This window comes from Phymastichus coffea, unplaced genomic scaffold, assembly GCF_024137745.1.
Source record: "Phymastichus coffea isolate CEN01 unplaced genomic scaffold, Cenicafe_Pcof_1.1 PCOF00165, whole genome shotgun sequence".
In the NCBI taxonomy this organism is placed as follows: domain Eukaryota; kingdom Metazoa; phylum Arthropoda; class Insecta; order Hymenoptera; family Eulophidae; genus Phymastichus; species Phymastichus coffea.
Genome location: NW_026706976.1, coordinates 221,212 through 240,255, shown reverse-complemented (window position 1 = coordinate 240,255; position 19,044 = coordinate 221,212). Strand labels below are relative to the sequence as shown.

The window sequence follows — 19,044 nt, the reverse complement described above, 5'->3', positions numbered from 1 at the left end:
TGCTGCGCCAATTGACACTACATTATGTGCACAGTTGCCATTTTGACAAGCCTCAAACACGCTTGAAAAAACATCCGGCCTGTAATGACTAATTCGACTTTAGTATGCAAGAAATAATCGATGATAAATGTCATTCCCTAAAGTATGCGCATCTGCTTTGTTTGTTGACATGATTATGCGGGATTTCGCGCCGCGTAGTCATCAGCGCGTGCTTGAGTTTGCGCATTTCGGAGGAAAAAACACTTCATATGAATATCAGAATAATGATAAAAAAGAATATTGCTTCTGAGATATCTTTGGTTTCGATAGATAAGCAACGAATTTTGCATTATTGTTTTTATTTATTACACGAACGCGAAGCTATTGTCATGGTAACGCACGTGACTGATACGTGAACTTCACATGTGTTTTCATCATTTCTAATTCTCAGTACTTCATACATGTTCGTTGTTTTGTAAAAAATGTTTAATTTGTATAAGATTGTCTACTTTATTTGATATACGTCTAGAAGTTACTGCATCATATCAATTGTCGATAAACTGCCCACATTATTTTGCCTCTTTATTTACATTTAGTGTGGCATCGATAAAAATTCAAAATTTCATATGATGATAAAAAGTGTAACTATGCTCATTTAATCAACAAAAATCAAAGTGAAACTTATAGAATATGAAAAAAAACAAATATAGATAGAAAATAAATTATCAAGCATCGCGCGGAGAAACGCAAAAAAAAATTTTAAATCATTTATGTACATGACCTTTCTGCATCGTATAATTGAGTCTACAATAATTTCATCGAGACAATCCACGCAAATGGAAAAGCACTTTTTGCTGCATATTAGTAATGTATTCACAATTTGAATACCCTTGAGATTCATTATAAATAAAGATATCTTCTTTTACAACTAATTAACATTATATGAATTTATTTATTTACTTTATTTGTTATAAATAATCTCTGTGCTTTTTACTTAATAAGTGATATAGCTTTTGTTTCAAACATTTTATTTTGCATCTCTACTGTATATTCCAAACTATCTAAAAGCAATTAATAATTTGATTATTAATTTAAATTTAAATTCATTATATAATTCAAGTTTACACCTTCACTATCAACTTGGTTAAAAATTTATATATCATAAATTTATATAAGTATCATAAAATTTTAGCTTCAAATTAAAAATAGTAAAAGTGGTGTTGGGTTTAAAATATTGAATTTACAATTACAAAGACTTTAAGAGAAATAATTCATTAAAAACATAACTTGCTGGCGGGTATCTGTCAATTTTATTTAAGGCACGTACACTTCAGACATAACAAGATAATATTGTATATTTTTGTCGTCACATTTATGTCTGATAACTGTATGATTATTACATAGTTTATATAATAAATTCAATGGTACCTAATTTTATATAATTATGTATTTTTTGAAATTATTTATAGGTTCGTAAAAATGAATTTTCATCTTATATAGGTAATTTTGTAATGATCAAAATCAAAATTCTTATTGTTATTTTATATATTAATTATGATCACAAAAATAGAATTTGATTTAGGATATTTCAATAAAATATTATCATTGCTTCAGGTTCTTTAAATAATTGCTTTATAACAAGTGGCGCAGTCTTCAGTAAAAATGATGTACTTACGAAACAAGCTTAAGCATACAAGTCGTCGGTAACATAGTTATTGATTATTTCACATTAATCGATCGATCGTATCCTACACTTGAACAAAAATTGAAGACAATTTTTTAAAATCTGAATCTTACTAAAAACATAGATATTTTTATAAGAAATAAATTAAATTCATGAATTAAACGTTATATTTATATATGTACATGTATGTGTATATGTGATACACTAACAAATTTTCAAAATTTCAAACAATGAAAATAAATAACAAACTCTGACGAAGTTGAACTATAGTCCCTGTACGAGCTAGTTTTTTAACTTTGAATATTCTTATCCTTTCAAGTATTCAAGTTTTATATGCATGGAGAAGAAATGGAAAGATAATAACACGAGATGATCCAAATATAGTAAAAAATGTGCCTAATATATTAATTCTCTTTTGAAATTAATCTTTCGTCAATTACGATTACTCTTAAAGATACAATTTTGCATATAGACTTATCAAGTTATTTACTTTTTTTTTTAATATCTATTACGATTTCATCAACAACGGTGTTGTAATCTATGAGATAACTGTTAAAGTTTGATTTAATTTCAAAGATTGAGTTTAGGGAAGTGATCTCTTCAATACAGTTAAGTAGAATGTTTTTCCTTTTACATTTTTTAAAGTTATAATGTATTTTGTTAATAGTCTTATTGATAGGTAGCTTTGTGTTGGATAAAACTTTAGCCAAGTAGTTCATGCATATGTATTTTGCTCTATCTTCGATGTACAAGAGTTTTGATTCGGCGATGAGAATATTAGTGGGGGTACTGATTCGATAACCTAAGATTAGACGAATGACTGCGTATTGGATGCGTTCGAGCTTATTTATCTCGTTTATTCTGTTAGGAAGGTATATAAATGATGCGAAGTCAATTAAAGATCTAATGTATGATTTATAGATGGTTAATAGTGTGCTCGGATCAGCACCCCACCAAGTACCTCGAACAAACTTTATGATGTTGAGAGCTTTGAGACATTTGTTTTTTACGTTTTCTATTTGGCTACGGAAGGACAGATTGTAGTCGAATATTATACCGAGATATCGTGCAGATTCTTTTGAAATAAGAATATCGTTATTGAATTTGACTTTCGTTTTACCAGGTTCAATTTTTTTTTATTAATTTTGGAAAAACTCTTAAAAATTTTAAAGATCATGAGATTCTAATCAAATCCTACATAGAGGAAAAAAATGCCGTACCTATATATACCGACGGTAGCAAGTGTATAGATGCCAACTCAGTTGGAGCAGCATGTTTTTCTAATCAGTTAGGCATATCTATCAAAAAAAGTATTTGTACACACGCATCTATATATACAGCCGAAAGTTTTGCACTTAAAACTGCGCTCGATGTAGCACTACAAAATACGGATAAAAATATTATTATTTTCACTGATTCTCTAAGTGTTTTTGAAAAACTCAAAAATCTAAATTTTGATATTAGAACAAGCTCCATTATATATGAATTAAAAAAAAAAGCATTAGACTTCGCTCGATATAGCACAAATAATAGTAAAATTATATTTACCTGGATACCCTCACACATAGGAATCAGTGGGAATGAACAAGTCGACCAGCTTGCTAAAGAAGCGTCAAAAAGCTTACCAGATCCCTCTATTTGTATCCCCTTTACCGATCTACGTCAAAAATTTAGATCAGAATCAAACGCTACATCCGACAATACAGTTAGAGAATTAGGATTAACTAAAGGTATAGATTACTTCATGTACTACTACACAAATAATAGTAGACCTTGGTTTCATAACTATAATTTAAGCAGAGCCAACATTGTCATGATTAACAGAGGTAGGGCCGATCATTATAATCTTCGCGCCTCACTAGCCAGAGTTAAGCTTATTGATAATCCTATGTGTGAGTGCGAGAGTGCAAATCAAGACTTAAACCATGTACTGTGGCACTGCCCGTTTTATGAAAACCAAAGAAATAAATTAGTCAATAAGCTAAATGAAATTAAAGTTTATCCACACAATGATGTTAAAAATGTACTAACTAACATTAACCCATCTGTATGCAAAGCGTTATACCAGTATGTCATAGAATGTAACTTAAAAATTTAAGATAACCTACTATTATATATACGTCTGTAAATATTAATGTTATATATATATATATATATATATATATATATATATCCCTCTTCTGTAAGCTATATAACCTCTGTAGTTTTAAATAGCAAATAAAAAAAAAAAAAAAAAAAAAGTTATTTACTTTTGTTAGAAAATCTAAAAGTGGAAGGTATTAAAAATAAAATAAAGTATGTAGTTAGTGGTCACGTTTCATATAGCCACGTGTACAGTTATATATATACAATTGATGCTTGTTGTTTGTACCAGAAGCCTGAATAATTCCACGTGGTCGTGACTTGATAAGGTTTCGTCAAAATTATTGCTGCTCTAAACGGATTTCAGTCAGATGCTTTTTAAGGTCAAGAGTCACCCTGGTAGTATTAGACATTAGGAAGTGCAGCACGAATGATTTTATCTATAAACGCGTACAATTCCACGTGGTAGTGACTACGTAAGGTTTCATCGAAACAATCGCCACTCTAAACGGATTTAAGCCAACTGCTCTTTAAGGTCAAGAGTCGCCTAGTCAGACAGTATTCGACATTAGCAAGTGTCGCACGAATGATGGATTTTACCCACAAACGCGTACGGCAAATACTCTCCTCGATCCTCAAGCTTGATGACGAAGATATAGAGTTGGACGAAGAAGTTGTATCAGATGAAGATTAGTGCGAAACGTTCTTAAATAAACTTACGCGTACCTGATATTAAACTTCCGGTTAAATATCTTTGAATGATTCTTGAGTTCAAATATCACATTGGAAATATATTATTTGAATAAAACTGTTTGCAAGATTAAAAGTTTTCATTCGCGAAAATGAATTTTTTACGAAGATCGTTTTCCAGTAATGACATCAGTACGAAAAATTTTAATGTTATTGAAAGTTTGTTGGATGGAAGTAGTTCCAAATTGAAAGCTTCAAAAACAATAAATTTTCAAGTAAGTTCATCCGGTACTATCTCTAAAACTTAAAAAAAAAAAGGTTAAACCAAATAATGATTATGTGGATAAAAGAATCAAACTATTCTTTAATTAGAACAATTATATTTTTGTATTCTAGATAGATGAAAATATTAAATCAACTCACAACGTACATAATAGCGATTCTAACCCAACCAAGGAACCTGTTGATTATTATCCAAATCTTGATGCATCAGTTTGGATGCGATCATGTGAACATGAAGTAATAACTCCAATTACTGGCATAATTTCTGGATATGTTCCTGATTGGTTAAAAGGTTCACTTTTGCGAAATGGACCTGGCAGTCTGAAAGTTGGTGATTACAGATTCAATCATTTATTTGATAGTTCAGCCTTATTACACAGGTAATATTGTGAATCTTTTGAATAAAAAAAGTGAAGCATAAACAGTTTCTGACAAAATTGTATTTAGACCAGTTATATGAAATTACGTAACTTGTAAAATATACTCTTTTCGACACTTCGTGGGCAAAGTGCGTCTCTCCCGCACGCTCGGCAGAAAACGTGCGTTGAAAATCGCAGTTTTCATACGTCGTATAAAAAAATACGAAACGGCACATATGCTCGCTTCGCTCAGGCGTAAACGCCACACGAGGCAAGAATCTACTTTTCCGCACTTGTATCGTAATGTACTATTGTTTCATGTTGTTCTGTAAACCTATTTGTAGTATTTAAATTGTCTTCCGTTATTTCTGTTAAAATAAAAATAATATGTTTATTCAGAAATTGTTTGTTCTTTATTGTATAAAAAAGTTTTTCTCACCGACGTAATTAAATATTAAAAATAGTTCTAATAAGCTAATCACTATTGATAGATTTGAAATCAATAATGGTAAAGTAACTTATCAAAATCGTTTTGTCCAAACTGATGTGTACAAAATGAATCATGCCGCAAAAAGAATTGTTGTTACGGAATTTGGAACAAAATCAGTACCAGATCCTTGTCAAAGCATGTTCAACAGGTAATAAAACATAATTTACTATTTTGCATTCAATGAGAAATTTAGGTGGCATTACTAAAGCCGATGGTTCTTTTAGGATAGCGTCTGTTTTCAGGCCGGCTTCATCGGATAATTCAATGATATCCGTTTATCCATTTGGTGACGAATACTACACGTTCACTGAATCCCCTGTTATACACCGTATTGATCCAATATCATTAGAAACCTTAGATAAAGTAATTTTTACTATTGTAATTTTTTTTCTCTCGTACATTTTAATTATAACAAAACGTAAAACTAGATTAGAGTACTAATAAACAAAATTTAATCTATTAACTGTTAAATACACATTGCAGGTAAACGTTGCAGATTACATTAATATCGTAAGTCATACGTCGCACCCACATGTTCTAAACGATGGCACCGTTTACAATTTAGGTATGAGCATAACTAAGATAGGTCCAGCTTATAGTATAATTGAATTTTCACCGAGTAGTTTTACACAAGGTCAGGTTTATTTTCCATTACACAATAATCTTATTTACAATCGCTTCTGAACAACATTATTTTTTTATTTAGAAAATAATGCAAAAAAAATGAAACTGTCTATGTTTGAACAAGCAAAGATTCTTTCAACAATACCAGCTCGATGGATTTTCAATCCATCTTATATGCACACTTTCGGAATCACTGAAAATTATTTCATCATAGTAGAGCAGCCATTATCATTAGCAATACCTAAATTATTAACAAATCGATTAAAAAATGAACCAATGAGTGCCTCTTTCAAGTTCCATGAAAAGGAAAAAGTAAGAAATATACCATTTTTTGTTTTAATTGTTTTATAAAGAATCAGTAGTATAATTTTTTTTTCTACAAATTTAGACACATATTCATCTTGTTTCTCGTGAATCTGGAAAACTTGTACAAACCTTTATAGCCGAGAAATTTTTTTATTTACACATAATTAATCAATATGAAACACGTGATGGAAACTATTTAGTATTGGATATATGTTGTTACCGTGATGCCAAAATGTTAGATTGCATGTACGTCGATATGATGAAGGTATTTTCTTTTAACTTTATATAATTAAAGTTGGTTCAAAATAAAGCTACATTTTCATGATCTTTTTTTTCAGAATGTACATCAAAATCCAGATTACTCCAAACTTTTCCGAGGTCGACCTCTCAGATTTGTTATGCCTCTAAAAATGCCAGAAGCTAATACACCTCTCGATCTCAATTTGATAAGAATGGAGAACGTTTATCACAGATCAAAGACATGTAAAAGTCGAATCAATAGTACAAAAATTACGAAAAAAAATATAACGGAAGAGCATAATAGTAAAAATAGGAGCAATATAAAATTAAATAATCCACTTCAAAAGAAAGCCCAAGCTTTTAGATTGTCAAATGGTAGCATTTTTATTAAGCCTGAATTACTCTGCGATTTAGGTTGCGAGACTCCTAGAATTAATACTGAATCATATCTTGGTAAAGAATATCGATATTTTTATGCCATGTCTAGTGATGTCGACATTGAATATCCTGGAACAGTGGGTATTTTTGCTTTCAGTTTTTATTAGTTAGTTATTAAATGAAATATAATATATTATTTTATATTCGTTTTAAGATTATTAAAGTAGACACAAAAACCAAAACAAAACAAGTTTGGTACGAAAAAAACATCTATCCTAGTGAGCCAGTATTTGTAGCTGACCCAAAGGGAACGGTAATATTATAATTATCTGCTACGAAATACGAAATTGTTATTATTTTATATAACTAATGTAATTTCTGTTAGAATGAAGATGATGGTATTGTTCTCAGTGCACTTGTCTGGGGTCAAGAACGAGAAACGGAAGTTGGACTTTTAATTTTAGATGCTAAGACTTTTGAAGAATTAGCCCGAGTTACATTTCAAACGCCTAGTCCAGTACCAAAATGTTTGCATGGATGGTTTAGCAATGCTGTCTCATAAATTATATTGGCTTAAAAAACAGTCTTCACCAAATATAAAAGATTTTTTTGTTTAGTTCAAGTATACTTACTGTGGTACGCATGAATAAGTATATTAATAAGGACATCGATATTAAAGGTGATTGATTTATTTTTGTACATTTTATACATGGTGATTTGTAAAATATACTATTATATATATTATACTCTAATGTTAGGATAAATTTATTATTATATTTTCAAAGGTTCAAGGTTCATGCACATAAAGCTGTTGATCATGAAGGAAGGTCGTCTAAAAATTTTATTATAAATGGTAATATTTTTAATACATCATGCATAATGCTTTCATGATCAATACCCCTCCTTGTCATGAAAATATTGACCATGTATAAAAATGTTATTTAATAAACTGTCTTGCTGTTAGCTACTGTGAGTAATTATGAGTAACACCGTACTGTAAGTAATAAAGTGAGAGATGCCAATAACAGAAAATAAGAAACAACAACTATATAGAACAGAAAGAAAAAGGAATGATCATAAAGTGCCGTTGATTAAATAAAGATTTGATTGATTTGTACATTGCATTCAAAATTTTCATAAATAACATTTACAATTTTTTTAAAAGAAAGTTGCGGATAAATAAGATTAATTAAACTCGCAATCATTGTTTATCAATATATTTTATTTCTAAATATAATAAGTTATTGAATTGATTATCTTTCAAATAACACGATATTTACAATTTATGAATAAGGAAGAAAAGCATCACATATCTCACTATAATAATAATAATTTCAATTTCAAAAGGATATTTACAAAATTGGTGAGCTTATTCTTGATGGAATGTAAGACGCACAATTACACTCATTCAAAACTTATTTAATAATTATGCGCTTAAATTATATAATATTTAAAACAGCGATGGAAACCAGCATCTTGTTGGAGTTTCAGTAATTTTGTTCTGTTTTACAAATTTATGAATTTCATTCAATAGCAACGTATACAAATAAATAACAATTTTAGAATTTTACTTGAAAAATAAAACTCTTAAACATTACTTTGAAAATACAATTGTTTTAGGAGACATATAACAATGAAAAACAAATGTCCAAATTATAACACTATTTATAACGAAACATTTAACTTTCTAGAAAATATAACAACGATGCTAACGATTAAGAAGTTCGGTATTTGGACATTTTTTCAATTTCCCTAGCTCTTATTTTAACGTGATGGATAGCATTATATCAAGAGAAGTTTAGTTGAATGAATTGATTATACTCTTAAAATAGTAATAGCTCAATCATAAATTTTATATGTGGCTACATTTCTCTTAAATATACCAATATATTTAAGAAGATATTTCAAACCAACGTACGTCAAATTTAATTATTACTAAGCTATAACATTGAAAAAATTGAAAATTCTTTGTCGTAGTGTAAATAGAAATGTAAAAAATTGGCTTCTTTACAGCAATTTGTGAAACTGAAATTACGCAAATACGGTCACGTAATATCGTCACTCTTGCTTCTAGATTATCATAACTACTTGTTTTATTATTCTTAATGATCAATAACGCGACCTGTTTGATGCATTACAGGACGTCGCGTTTACTATCAAATATGCTTCTAAATGAATGTTACTTAAAAAGTTTTCATTTTCTACAAATCGATAGTAGCTGCGATATTTAAGCTAGTTTTAGCAATGATGGCATTTCGTTTGTTTGTGCTTTTGAACCGTTACAATATTGATCAAACATTTTCAATTATATGTGTCATTTATGCATTGTTTAAGTACAATGAAAATGAGAGAATACATTTTAAATTGATAAGCCCGACAATGCTATATAGTATGATCAATGACTCAAAAACATATGAAAAACTTTAAAAGTCCTCGACAAAAGTCTCCTTGTATATAGATTCAAACGTAAAAAAGGCATCGCTTGAGTCATATATCGAGTGATCGATGCAGCGAACACTGCTTAGCATGTAACTCATGACGTGTCATCTCAATACTACAATATGAAAACCAAACTGGAAATACCATCTGCGTATCGCACTTCTCCTTTGAACATTCTTAACGCAAGCTCAACAGGACAAAAAAAAACAAAAGGAAATCTCTCTCTAACAATAGTATAATAGTTACAGGAGGTCGCGCCGCGTGCAGCGACACAACTATCACAATCGGTTCAACAACTTTTCGATTATTTAAGCTCAAAGGCAAAATCAAAAAGAGCAATGGTGACATTTCAAGCCTTATCAATTTTTTCCGTTTCGTCGGCGTTGCTTGAGTTCACCTGATCGATGAGCGTCGAGTTGACGCTATTGCTGATGGGCGTTTCGATGCCCGATTCAGCGTCGCTACTTCTGCCTATACTCGATTCCGACACCGTTGCATGCGTATTGTCACCGTCGAATTGTAGTGGCAGGGCACCCGAATTGGCGTCTTCGATTGCCTTGCGAAGCTGCAATAAAAATGTCAATGTTTAATTTAGATCGGAACAGGATAGAGAAGAAGAAACGACCTAAAATTGTTACAAGTTCTGACCTCCTTCAATCCAACGACCCCGACTAGCCTGCCGATAGCCGTGACGTAAGCGTGATTAACACCGACCATGCTGAAGAGACTGTGCACTTTGAGTAAAGATGTCCTTTCGACGAGCTGGAACGGCGCCGGATCGATGTGACAGCGAGAAAAGTCCACTTCCAGTGCCATCTCGCTTTCCTCCCACTGCTTTTGGTCCTCCGGAGACATATCGATCACGCGTTCACGGGGCTGTGAAAATAAATCGCTTTGAAATCCTGCACGGTTGTGCACTTCGAAAGACGTTGAAATGTCGTTTTAGGATCGTTAAAGAAAATAAATGATAAGCCCTTGTGAACGTCGAATGGCAATATTTCGATTTTTGAAAAATGTACCAATTGCACTTTCTTAGACGTCGCTGGGCTTGACGACAACATTGGTTGATGTGCACCGTCGACACTGTCACGACGTCCATTAGTCATAGTACCGGATCCAAGCTCTGGGTCGGGATCGACATCTTGAAGGGTCGTTGATTTCCGGAAAATTGCTTCAAACGCTAGCCTTATTCTGATACATTGGAAAAATTACAAAGAAAGTCCAATGATTATACCGATATGAGAAAACTTATCTACCTGCTCTCGGCACCGGTAACTGTAGTGTACGGCGTTACAGCTGGACTGACCAGAGGACTGAAGCCTTTAAGAGTGAACGAATTAGTTTTTTTGAGAATGGATTTTTTCGGCTGGCTGCCGAACACTGGGGTATGAAACGTGTGCTGAAATAATTTAAATGAATTATTAAAAAATTTCAAGTCAGTGACAATGTAAAGCTTCTTAGTATATCTTACATGATCCGAGTTGACACCAGACATTGTCAAATCGGTGACACTTTGTCTCTGCATCTTTAAGATGTCGGGCGCTGGTATTACTTCAAATCTTGAGGGTCTTCGGGACTTTTCCTCTCTCATTTGTCTCTCTTTCTCTTCTTTTGCTCTTTCTTCAGCTTCTTGATGCCACTTTTGAGCGACCTAAAAACACATTCGTTTCAATTCATGCCTCTTTTCATTCTTTTCTACTGAAATGAACATTAAAAATATAAATTACCTGCAGTCTCCTTTCTCTACCTATATGTTTTTCAATGAGTTTGATAAGCTCTAGCCTCTGTATGGATCCAAGTAAGATCATAGAATCCGGATGATCGACTAAAGGAAATCCACGCAATTTCCGGTTTTCCTTCAGTATTTCTTTTAGCCTCTGATATGTGATCCCGTGCCAAATGTATCTGACATCCCTGACCATGAAGTCTTCTACGTAAATATTGTACATCCCTGGAAAAAGTTCAGAATATCGTAAGCTCAACCATTTGACAAATGGTACAAAGAAGCTGATTTCTAAAATTCGAGTCTTACCAAGTATTTTCCTATAACTTGTGAATGCAAGAAATGTAAAATTGTTCTTTTTAAATTTGCTTCCAAAAGCTTACATAAATCTAACTGATTTGTTTCGTAACTACGGAAATGAAAGAATGAAAAAAAAACTAATAATATACAGACCTGAACCCGAAGGTAACAGATCCGGTAAATAAGGGAGCTTCTTGATGAGTATGATGCTATCGTAGATGCTCGGTTGCAGGAGCGCAGCTACAGCGTTGCTGATCAAGACGGCTATCATCATCGGCACGATGTGCGTGATCTGTCCCGTCATCTCGAATATGATCACGCTCACGGAAATTGTGTGGGTAACCGCGCCGGAGAATGCTGCTGCTCCGACCGTCGCGTATCCACCTGTGAATCGACAATAGGGAAACACGCGATTGTTACGAAAGGTCATTTGAGCCACGTGGGCTTGTACTCCTCTTTGGATCAATTTCAGGAATACTCGGTTGGATTTTCAAATACGATTTGTAATTTATTTGAGTGAGATTGTACGGGAAGGCAAAAAAATACGTAATCGTTTAAAGCAAGTATAAAAAGTCTGTAGTGCAAAAAAATGGCTTTCTCTCAAATATGGGGTTCATTCGACTAAGTCGTAGAGAACTGCAGCTGACATACCTGGCACAATAGGCGTAACGATATACCCGTATCGTACGCCATTTGGGAATTGCAAAGCCATAGCTTCTCCGACAGCACGACCGAGAGCAGCTCCGATTTTGAAAACTGGAATAAATATTCCGGAGGGGACTGGCACAGTGGAGCTAATGATGGAAAATATGAACTGAAAACGAACATATTGTTGGTAATGCTTGCAAACGACGAGGAGGATTGTTACGTTGTCTTAAGATCGAAGTAGAGAAGCAGCGTACCGTGAATGCAGTGAAGCTCATCAAACCAGTAAAAATATCAGTATGTTCGGTCGACCAATGCTTCACGATGTTCCTCTCCTCCACGTTTAGGTTATCTTTGGTCCACGAAAAGTTGGTGAATAGCCCGTGCACTTGATCATGAGTATTCAAGTCGCCGGCCATGAATTGGCCGAGACCCAGAGGGAATGACACCGAGGACACGAGCAGCGACACAATGCCAGGGTAGAGAAATCGGCTGAAAAATCAGCGCTTCTGTTACTTATGCTATTTTCCAACTCTTACGCTTGTGTCAACTGGACATTTTCATGAAAATATTAATAAATTCGATAGTCACACAAACAATACAAGTAAGAGTTTTTATTTGTGAAAATACAAATTTCGGCTTTGAGAGGGTTTAGCAAAACAAAGCAAAACTTGATGTACTCGTAACTAATACGAAAGATGATTTTTAGAATCAATTGAAATTCTGTTTTCGGTCAAAGATACATAAAACGGGAATGAGAACTCACTTTTTCTGAAGAAAACTGTTCATACTCTTGTTTTTGCGCATGAACAGAACATACTGTCGATGCAGCCACACATAAAAAGCCCCGCCAAATCCACTTCCAACGCCAATGAGAGCAAACACGAATAGCTCCTGAGGATCGAATGGAAACTCCATGGTGAAGTTAGTGACGAACATTGCGGTAATGGTCTCCTCTCGTTGAAACCAAATAGCAAGTAGCCGAAACATCGTTGCACCGCATACGGCGGTAAAGAATCCACGCCAATAATTGCGCACGGCGAAGTAGACGGTGGTGACCTCGATGCTAAACAATACGCCGCCGATCGGGGCGGCGAAACACGAAGCAACGCCGACTGCACACGCCGCTGCCAACATCTCGCAATTGCGACTCTCGTTCTCATAGATGCCCTGGAAACTCGTCACCAGCTTCGATAATAGCGTTGCCGCTATGCTGGCGATGTGTACGAATGGACCTGCGGCAGATTGGATTTAGACTGAGCTTCGTTCACATTTCTTATTTCTAATGGATCATTTCTTTTGCTTTTCTCGGCCACGAAAATTTCAAGTGCAAAAATTCATTTACGCCTGAATGATTCTTTTATTTTCGAGACGGCTGAAATTTAATGAGCGCGAATACCGGAAATTTCGCGGAAAACGTTGTAAAATTTCACATAATCTTTTGATAGATTTGGCTAGAATACAAAATTCAAAAATTTGTGGCGCGCTATTGCATCGAGTATCTATCTAATAAATCTCTCATTTATTTAAATTTTGGAGTTGCTGAAAAGTGTAAGCAATAAATTCTGAGTTATGAATGTTTCAAACAATTTTCCAATGAAGCAAATCAATAAACAGCGATAAGTGTTGACAGATCAAAGCGTTCTCGGATACATTGGCGCATTTGTCAAAAAATATATCCCAAGCAAAGGCAAACCTTCTTTTCCAAGCGGCAGCCCCGATCCCAGAGTAGCCGTGAGCCCCACAACTTTGGCAACGAGCGTACGAAAGGTGAGGTATTCCTTGAGCGCAACACCCCTGAGAATGGTTTTCATTTCGGGTATTCCCGAGCCGATGCTCTGTGGTGCGACGATGTGTACGAAACCAGCGCTGAAGAGTATCAAACATACCGGCAAGGAGACCCATGCGAGGTACTGCAAAGCCGGGTGAGATGTCAGGTCTTCATACAGCCATATCCTGGCTGGGGGAAAGAGCAACGATTATTTAAGCCAATCGTAATAGGAGCGTGCTATTACTGCCAGTTCGCTGAATGAAGATGAAGTGTTATGACCTTTCGTTATAGGCTAAGTAATATGAAGTGTCGCTGAAGTTTCTAGATAGTACTTCCTGAGTTACACGATCGTTCTCATGTTTTTTAAAAATAATTTTAAACAATTCAATTAGGTTGCATTCATATCTGTGTTAGCTATAGATAAGTCGATTGCTCTTAGAGATCAAATTTGTGGTTATTGGAAAATTATAGTTCAGTTTGAAAGAGTTTTTAACGAAAATGTAAATAAAATCACGTACAAACTACTGATGTGTCGACAGAAACGGTATTTATTAAAAATAATAACGCGCTGTTTAAAGATTATGATAATGGTTCATAAATCGTTAATACTGGTGGATCAATGATACATGCAATCATGATTTTATCGTGGATCGAAGTATCGGCGATGAACTGGCTATATGTAGTACAAAGTAGCGATTCAAATGAAATCTCGGATGGGGTAAGAAATTGAAATAAAACTGACCGTTATTGCACATGGATATGCCACGATCCATGGCATAACTGATGAGCGCCATGATGATACCGAGTAGCGCGAGGAAAACCCAATCCTCGCCAAGTCGCGCGCCAGTGTGTTTCCAGGCGAAGGCGAGTAGCGCCAGGAACTTGCGACACAGTGGTCCACGTCTGGGCTTACTGAACTCCTCGGAGCGCGCCTTGTCCAATTTCCTTCGCGTTTTGTCGAGTCGCAAGCGTCGGGCCTCTTCTTTCGCATATTCACCGAGGTCCTTCGTGTAGCGGCCATACATCTAATATCCGCAAAACACTCGTTAGGTCAAAATTCATCTTTCGTCGATTCTTCGCACGAGCGCGTGCAAGCTGCCCATTACCTGACACCCGTTCGTCTCATCGGCGTATACGGTTTTGTACTTGAGTAGCGTAAGCATTGCTTTCCTGTGCCGGTACAATCTACCATACGGCGCCCGAGTGCATGCTGCATGCGAATCACGTGCCCGAGGAAAGTTCACTATGGGGACGTATGCGCGCGATCGACATGTAGTTCAAAAAAGGATCGCCGCGCGAGTCTCCTCTTCTCGTCGGTTTATGTAATAGCGACGGATGCATCGTTCTCTCTCTCTCTCTCTCTCTCTCACACACACGCACACTCTCTCCTCTTAACGAAACACAAAAAAGACAAAAAAAAGCCGTTGTCACGAGATAAACAGTCATGTGACGACGAAGTCATTACCGCGAGGAGATAATCGAATTAAAGCGTGCATAATAAGGCGCGCGGGGCAAGTCACGAGTTGCGCGATGCGCGTTCGTGCGATCGATCGTCGGTTACGCCAATTCGCCGCAGCTTCGCGCCAGTCCGTCTTGCCTTTTGTTGCTTCGCGCGACGCGACCAATTCGAGCATCCTCGATCATCTCGAATTGCGCCACGCGACGATCGGCGCGCGACTGCAGGGTGCACGTACGTGCAAGCTCGCGCCCAAAAAGAAAGTAAGTCTCGGCGACAAGGAAATTTACGGAGAAAATTTGCAGATCTGGACGTTATCGCGCTCATATGCTGATAAGGCAAGGTTTGACATTCGGCTACTTGGAGAATTGTCGTTTGATCTATTGGCAGAGAGGATCGTTCACTCTATATCGGAATTGGTGCGGCTTGTATCATCCATCAATTAAGAGCCTCTGCCGAAAGAATTTTTTCGCCGAAATGTCAGCCTTCTACTTTTCTATGTACATTTTGAATTGTTGTACTTCGGCATTCATTCTGTATGTCTATGTTTGCTCCCGACGATTAAATAGATATTACGCCTTGAAACGCATGAGGAACAAAGTCCAATCACGATATACGGAACACAACAAGTATTTTAGATTTGATTGCTTTCACAATTGCTGGTTAAGTATCTACTTAGCACTGATTAAGCCTCGAAGTAGACTAATTATTTTCGGTCGTCACGTCATGCTAAAAAAATCACCGGTTTGTCTGATGGGTATGACACCGGATTATATCGTTCGCTTCGTTGGATTTGGTTTTGCAGGATTCAGAAATATTTGAAAATCTACTAATTTAGTCATACGTTTTCTAACGTAGGAACAAAAAAATGTCGCAGCAGTCTCAGCTCTGCGAACGCCGTACTCTTGTAAGTATACACCCACGATACACGAGCGTAGACCGCGTGAGCGAAATTGTGCAAGAATCGTGAACAATCTATGATTAGGGCTGGCAAGGGAAAATAAAATCTCAAGGCTAGGGCAGAATGTTCGAGGTGCACTTACAACGTAGTCATCGTTGCAGACGAAGTATGATCTGCAGGGATAAGGCAAGTCAGCCTGCATGTAAGAGTTGAAATTCGTTTGATAAAAGCAACGTCTATCTCCGGAGAGTCGCTTTAAGTGACGGACGCCCAAGCGACGAAGATCGGTGATCGTTGCGGCGTTCGCATCTTCGCGCTGACAGGACCGTTAACAATCGGTATACGAGGTCCCCTACACTCGCCACGAACGTCGTCGTCACTTTAACTCAGGTGCGTCGCGAGATTCAAACTGAGCGTCGTTGTCGTGATGTGTGGCGGCTTGGCATTTGAATTTGTTGAAAATTTGGCAAGACTTCTAATAAACTATTTTTAGCCATCTAGCCACAGACTCGGATAGAGACTCGACTTCTGCTCCACATCTCTCTCCGCCTCCCTCGCTCTTATTCTTTCCGCGCCGATGGTCTCTCGTGCGTTCGTGCACTTCGGCCGTAAGTCGCATTGTTTACCCGGCCGAGGGTCCGATTAAAATTCACACCGCTCGCCGTTAGTTTTCAAGATCGCCGCTCGGAGTGCGTTGCGTGTCGGAGCGAAGCTTAATGGCCGTGTAATGCACGCGACACTTTTGTCGAAGAACGAAATAACGGAAAAATTGTTTCGCGACTGCGACAGTTCAGATGCGATGCCTGATCTCCCGCTCGAGAAGCTACTTCTAACTGGAATTTTTAGAAATGCAACCGACAGTTACGATAGCCGGCGTACAATAAAATAGAATTGCGACTTGCTAAAATAAGAAGCCGTTGCGCAATAATTCATACAGTTATTACTTGTACAAAGAGGCAACAACGATGAAAACTCGATTCCTCGATTCCGACAGCGACGACGATTGGTAAGGATTTTCGTCTTTTCCTGCTTTCTTTACATTTGCAACGATTTGATAACGATCGAAGTTGAACTCGTCGAACCTTCGCGAATCGAAATGCCGTAATGTGCATATTAATGTTCTTTCGGATTGTCAACTGGCTTATCGCTCAACGGATTTTTTCCCCGATAAATTGCCGGCGCCGGAGTCAACGATCAACAAGCATGCCGCCGTACCTTTGGTCGTCATTGATCAAGTTGCAGCGAGCCCGAAGTCGATACATCGCCAGCAAATTCGTCGCTGCTTCCGCGGTGCTTATCGTCGACTTTTCTTATCGCCGCGCGCCGCCAAGGGTTCGCTTTTCACGATTCGTACTGCCGGCAACGCGCTCGCCAACGTGACTACCACGCCCGCTCGTTTTGGCAGCATTGATCGCACTTCGATTTCTCAAGATGCATGCCGGCGCGTGTGTCTATTAGTGCGTGCGCGATAGTTAAATATAGGCGTCAGGAGACTTTACTCGATGCCGAGTGACGAGCTAGTCTGCGATTTCGGACGTGCGCTCGAATCGTAATGGTTTGATAGCGCGTGGCTAATGGCTTAGTTCGTAGGTACGCTCGTTTCAATTAATTATATCGATACAAATTTTTATTTTCAAATTTTGCGAAAATTAAATCGTTACTGGTAAGCTTGTTCATTACCAATTGAGCGGGTTTTTCCCTGAAAACAAACATTCATCAATTTGGCAACATCAAGACACATAACATACTGAAAAGTCATGAATATCCACCTTATGATTCCAAGTTAAGGAGATCGCATACATGACTCTTTAAGTAGATCAATTGGAAAAGTCTAAGGTGTGCCGCATTAAGGGAGCGTCAATCAAGTGAAAACGATCCAACAGGCGATTGGTCATATCCACCGAGATTGCATGAAAACTTTATATATAGAAAACAAAGTGGACATCTTGAGTTTGTTTCTGATTCTCGCTCGCTCTCTCGGATGACGCGAAGGAGGGAATTGACGTCAATAACGGCCACGTCCTACTGGGCAATCGGCCGCAAATCCAATTTTAGCGTAAATAGGGCCGCATAATATCAAACCCCTAATCCCCGTCGCGCTCTAAAAATATTAATAGTGCCGCAGCGGCACTTCCGAATACTCTGCGAATGCTCGTTTGTTTGCTTGGTATGCAACTAAGCGTGCAAAAACTTGCATTGAGCTCGTTTGTCGCGACAGACTGCGAGGCTCCGTCATCGTTGAGCTCTTTCTAAACGATTTATGCGATTACTTAACATCACCTGCGCGTGATTGATCTTTTCATATTTGCGAATCTCAACTATATGTTAACAGGGTGTATATGTGTCTGTGCGTGCGTGTATTCACTGGATTTTATCGGTATAAATCTAACTGATAGCGATCCAATCGCAGACGCTGCTCGTGTAAGCGAAAGATTTCTTACTTTTCGTAATTGCGCTCTGATTAATTCGAGCAGGAAAAAAGCAAAGTAAGATTCACGTTCCAACGTCTCGCGTAGTAGTCAAATACTTTTTCGGGAGTTCGAATACTTAAGTTGGGAGTTATTAGATTTGATGTGATTATTTGAAGAATGCTTGTTTCTGTCCATCGTGACAATGTCGTTGTGACATGATCGACAGGTACAACACCTGATTCTAATTCACCCACTGAAAATTCTGATGTATCGTTCGACTAGTG

The 19,044-nt window shown here is 36.7% G+C and overlaps 2 protein-coding genes across 11 annotated transcripts in view; one reads left to right on the top strand and one right to left on the bottom strand.

The window, feature by feature from the left end:
* Positions 1-4,175: 4,175 nt before the first annotated feature.
* LOC131673042 (carotenoid isomerooxygenase) lies at positions 4,176-8,248 on the top strand. Of its 4 annotated transcripts, none has more exons than XR_009302677.1 (11): positions 4,176-4,710; positions 4,832-5,097; positions 5,568-5,714; positions 5,791-5,929; positions 6,050-6,200; positions 6,273-6,502; positions 6,579-6,761; positions 6,835-7,251; positions 7,329-7,427; positions 7,500-7,793; positions 7,873-8,218. XR_009302677.1 is itself a non-coding variant. In XM_058950694.1 (10 exons), exons 1-10 carry the CDS (start codon positions 4,588-4,590, stop codon positions 7,583-7,585), a joined length of 1,815 nt encoding a protein of 604 aa, XP_058806677.1. In that variant the 5' UTR covers positions 4,176-4,587; the 3' UTR covers positions 7,586-8,248. The 4 variants fall into 4 exon arrangements, 2 of the variants coding, with proteins under 2 accessions (XP_058806677.1, XP_058806676.1); XR_009302676.1 differs by having other exon boundaries at positions 7,900-8,217; XM_058950694.1 differs by having other exon boundaries at positions 7,526-8,248.
* Positions 8,249-8,365: 117 nt separating this feature from the next.
* LOC131673040 (chloride channel protein 2) overlaps positions 8,366-19,044 on the bottom strand; it is a 30,331-nt gene continuing 19,652 nt past the window's right edge. For 4 of the 7 annotated variants that reach the window (XM_058950689.1, XM_058950691.1, XM_058950690.1 and 1 more), the window contains 12 exons: positions 14,735-15,017; positions 13,918-14,181; positions 12,988-13,456; positions 12,479-12,713; positions 12,228-12,390; positions 11,730-11,960; positions 11,281-11,504; positions 11,025-11,204; positions 10,810-10,952; positions 10,573-10,744; positions 10,202-10,429; positions 8,371-10,118 (listed from right to left, as the gene is read on the bottom strand). In XM_058950689.1, coding sequence (XP_058806672.1) covers positions 9,903-10,118; positions 10,202-10,429; positions 10,573-10,744; positions 10,810-10,952; positions 11,025-11,204; positions 11,281-11,504; positions 11,730-11,960; positions 12,228-12,390; positions 12,479-12,713; positions 12,988-13,456; positions 13,918-14,181; positions 14,735-15,017 — 2,808 coding nt within the window. In that variant the 3' untranslated portion in view covers positions 8,371-9,902. Of the gene's footprint in view, positions 10,119-10,201; positions 10,430-10,572; positions 10,745-10,809; positions 10,953-11,024; positions 11,205-11,280; positions 11,505-11,729; positions 11,961-12,227; positions 12,391-12,478; positions 12,714-12,987; positions 13,457-13,917; positions 14,182-14,734; positions 15,018-15,098; positions 15,339-16,491; positions 17,357-19,044 lie in introns of those variants that run through there. The other 3 variants (XM_058950687.1, XM_058950688.1, XM_058950686.1) reach the window with 3 other exon arrangements.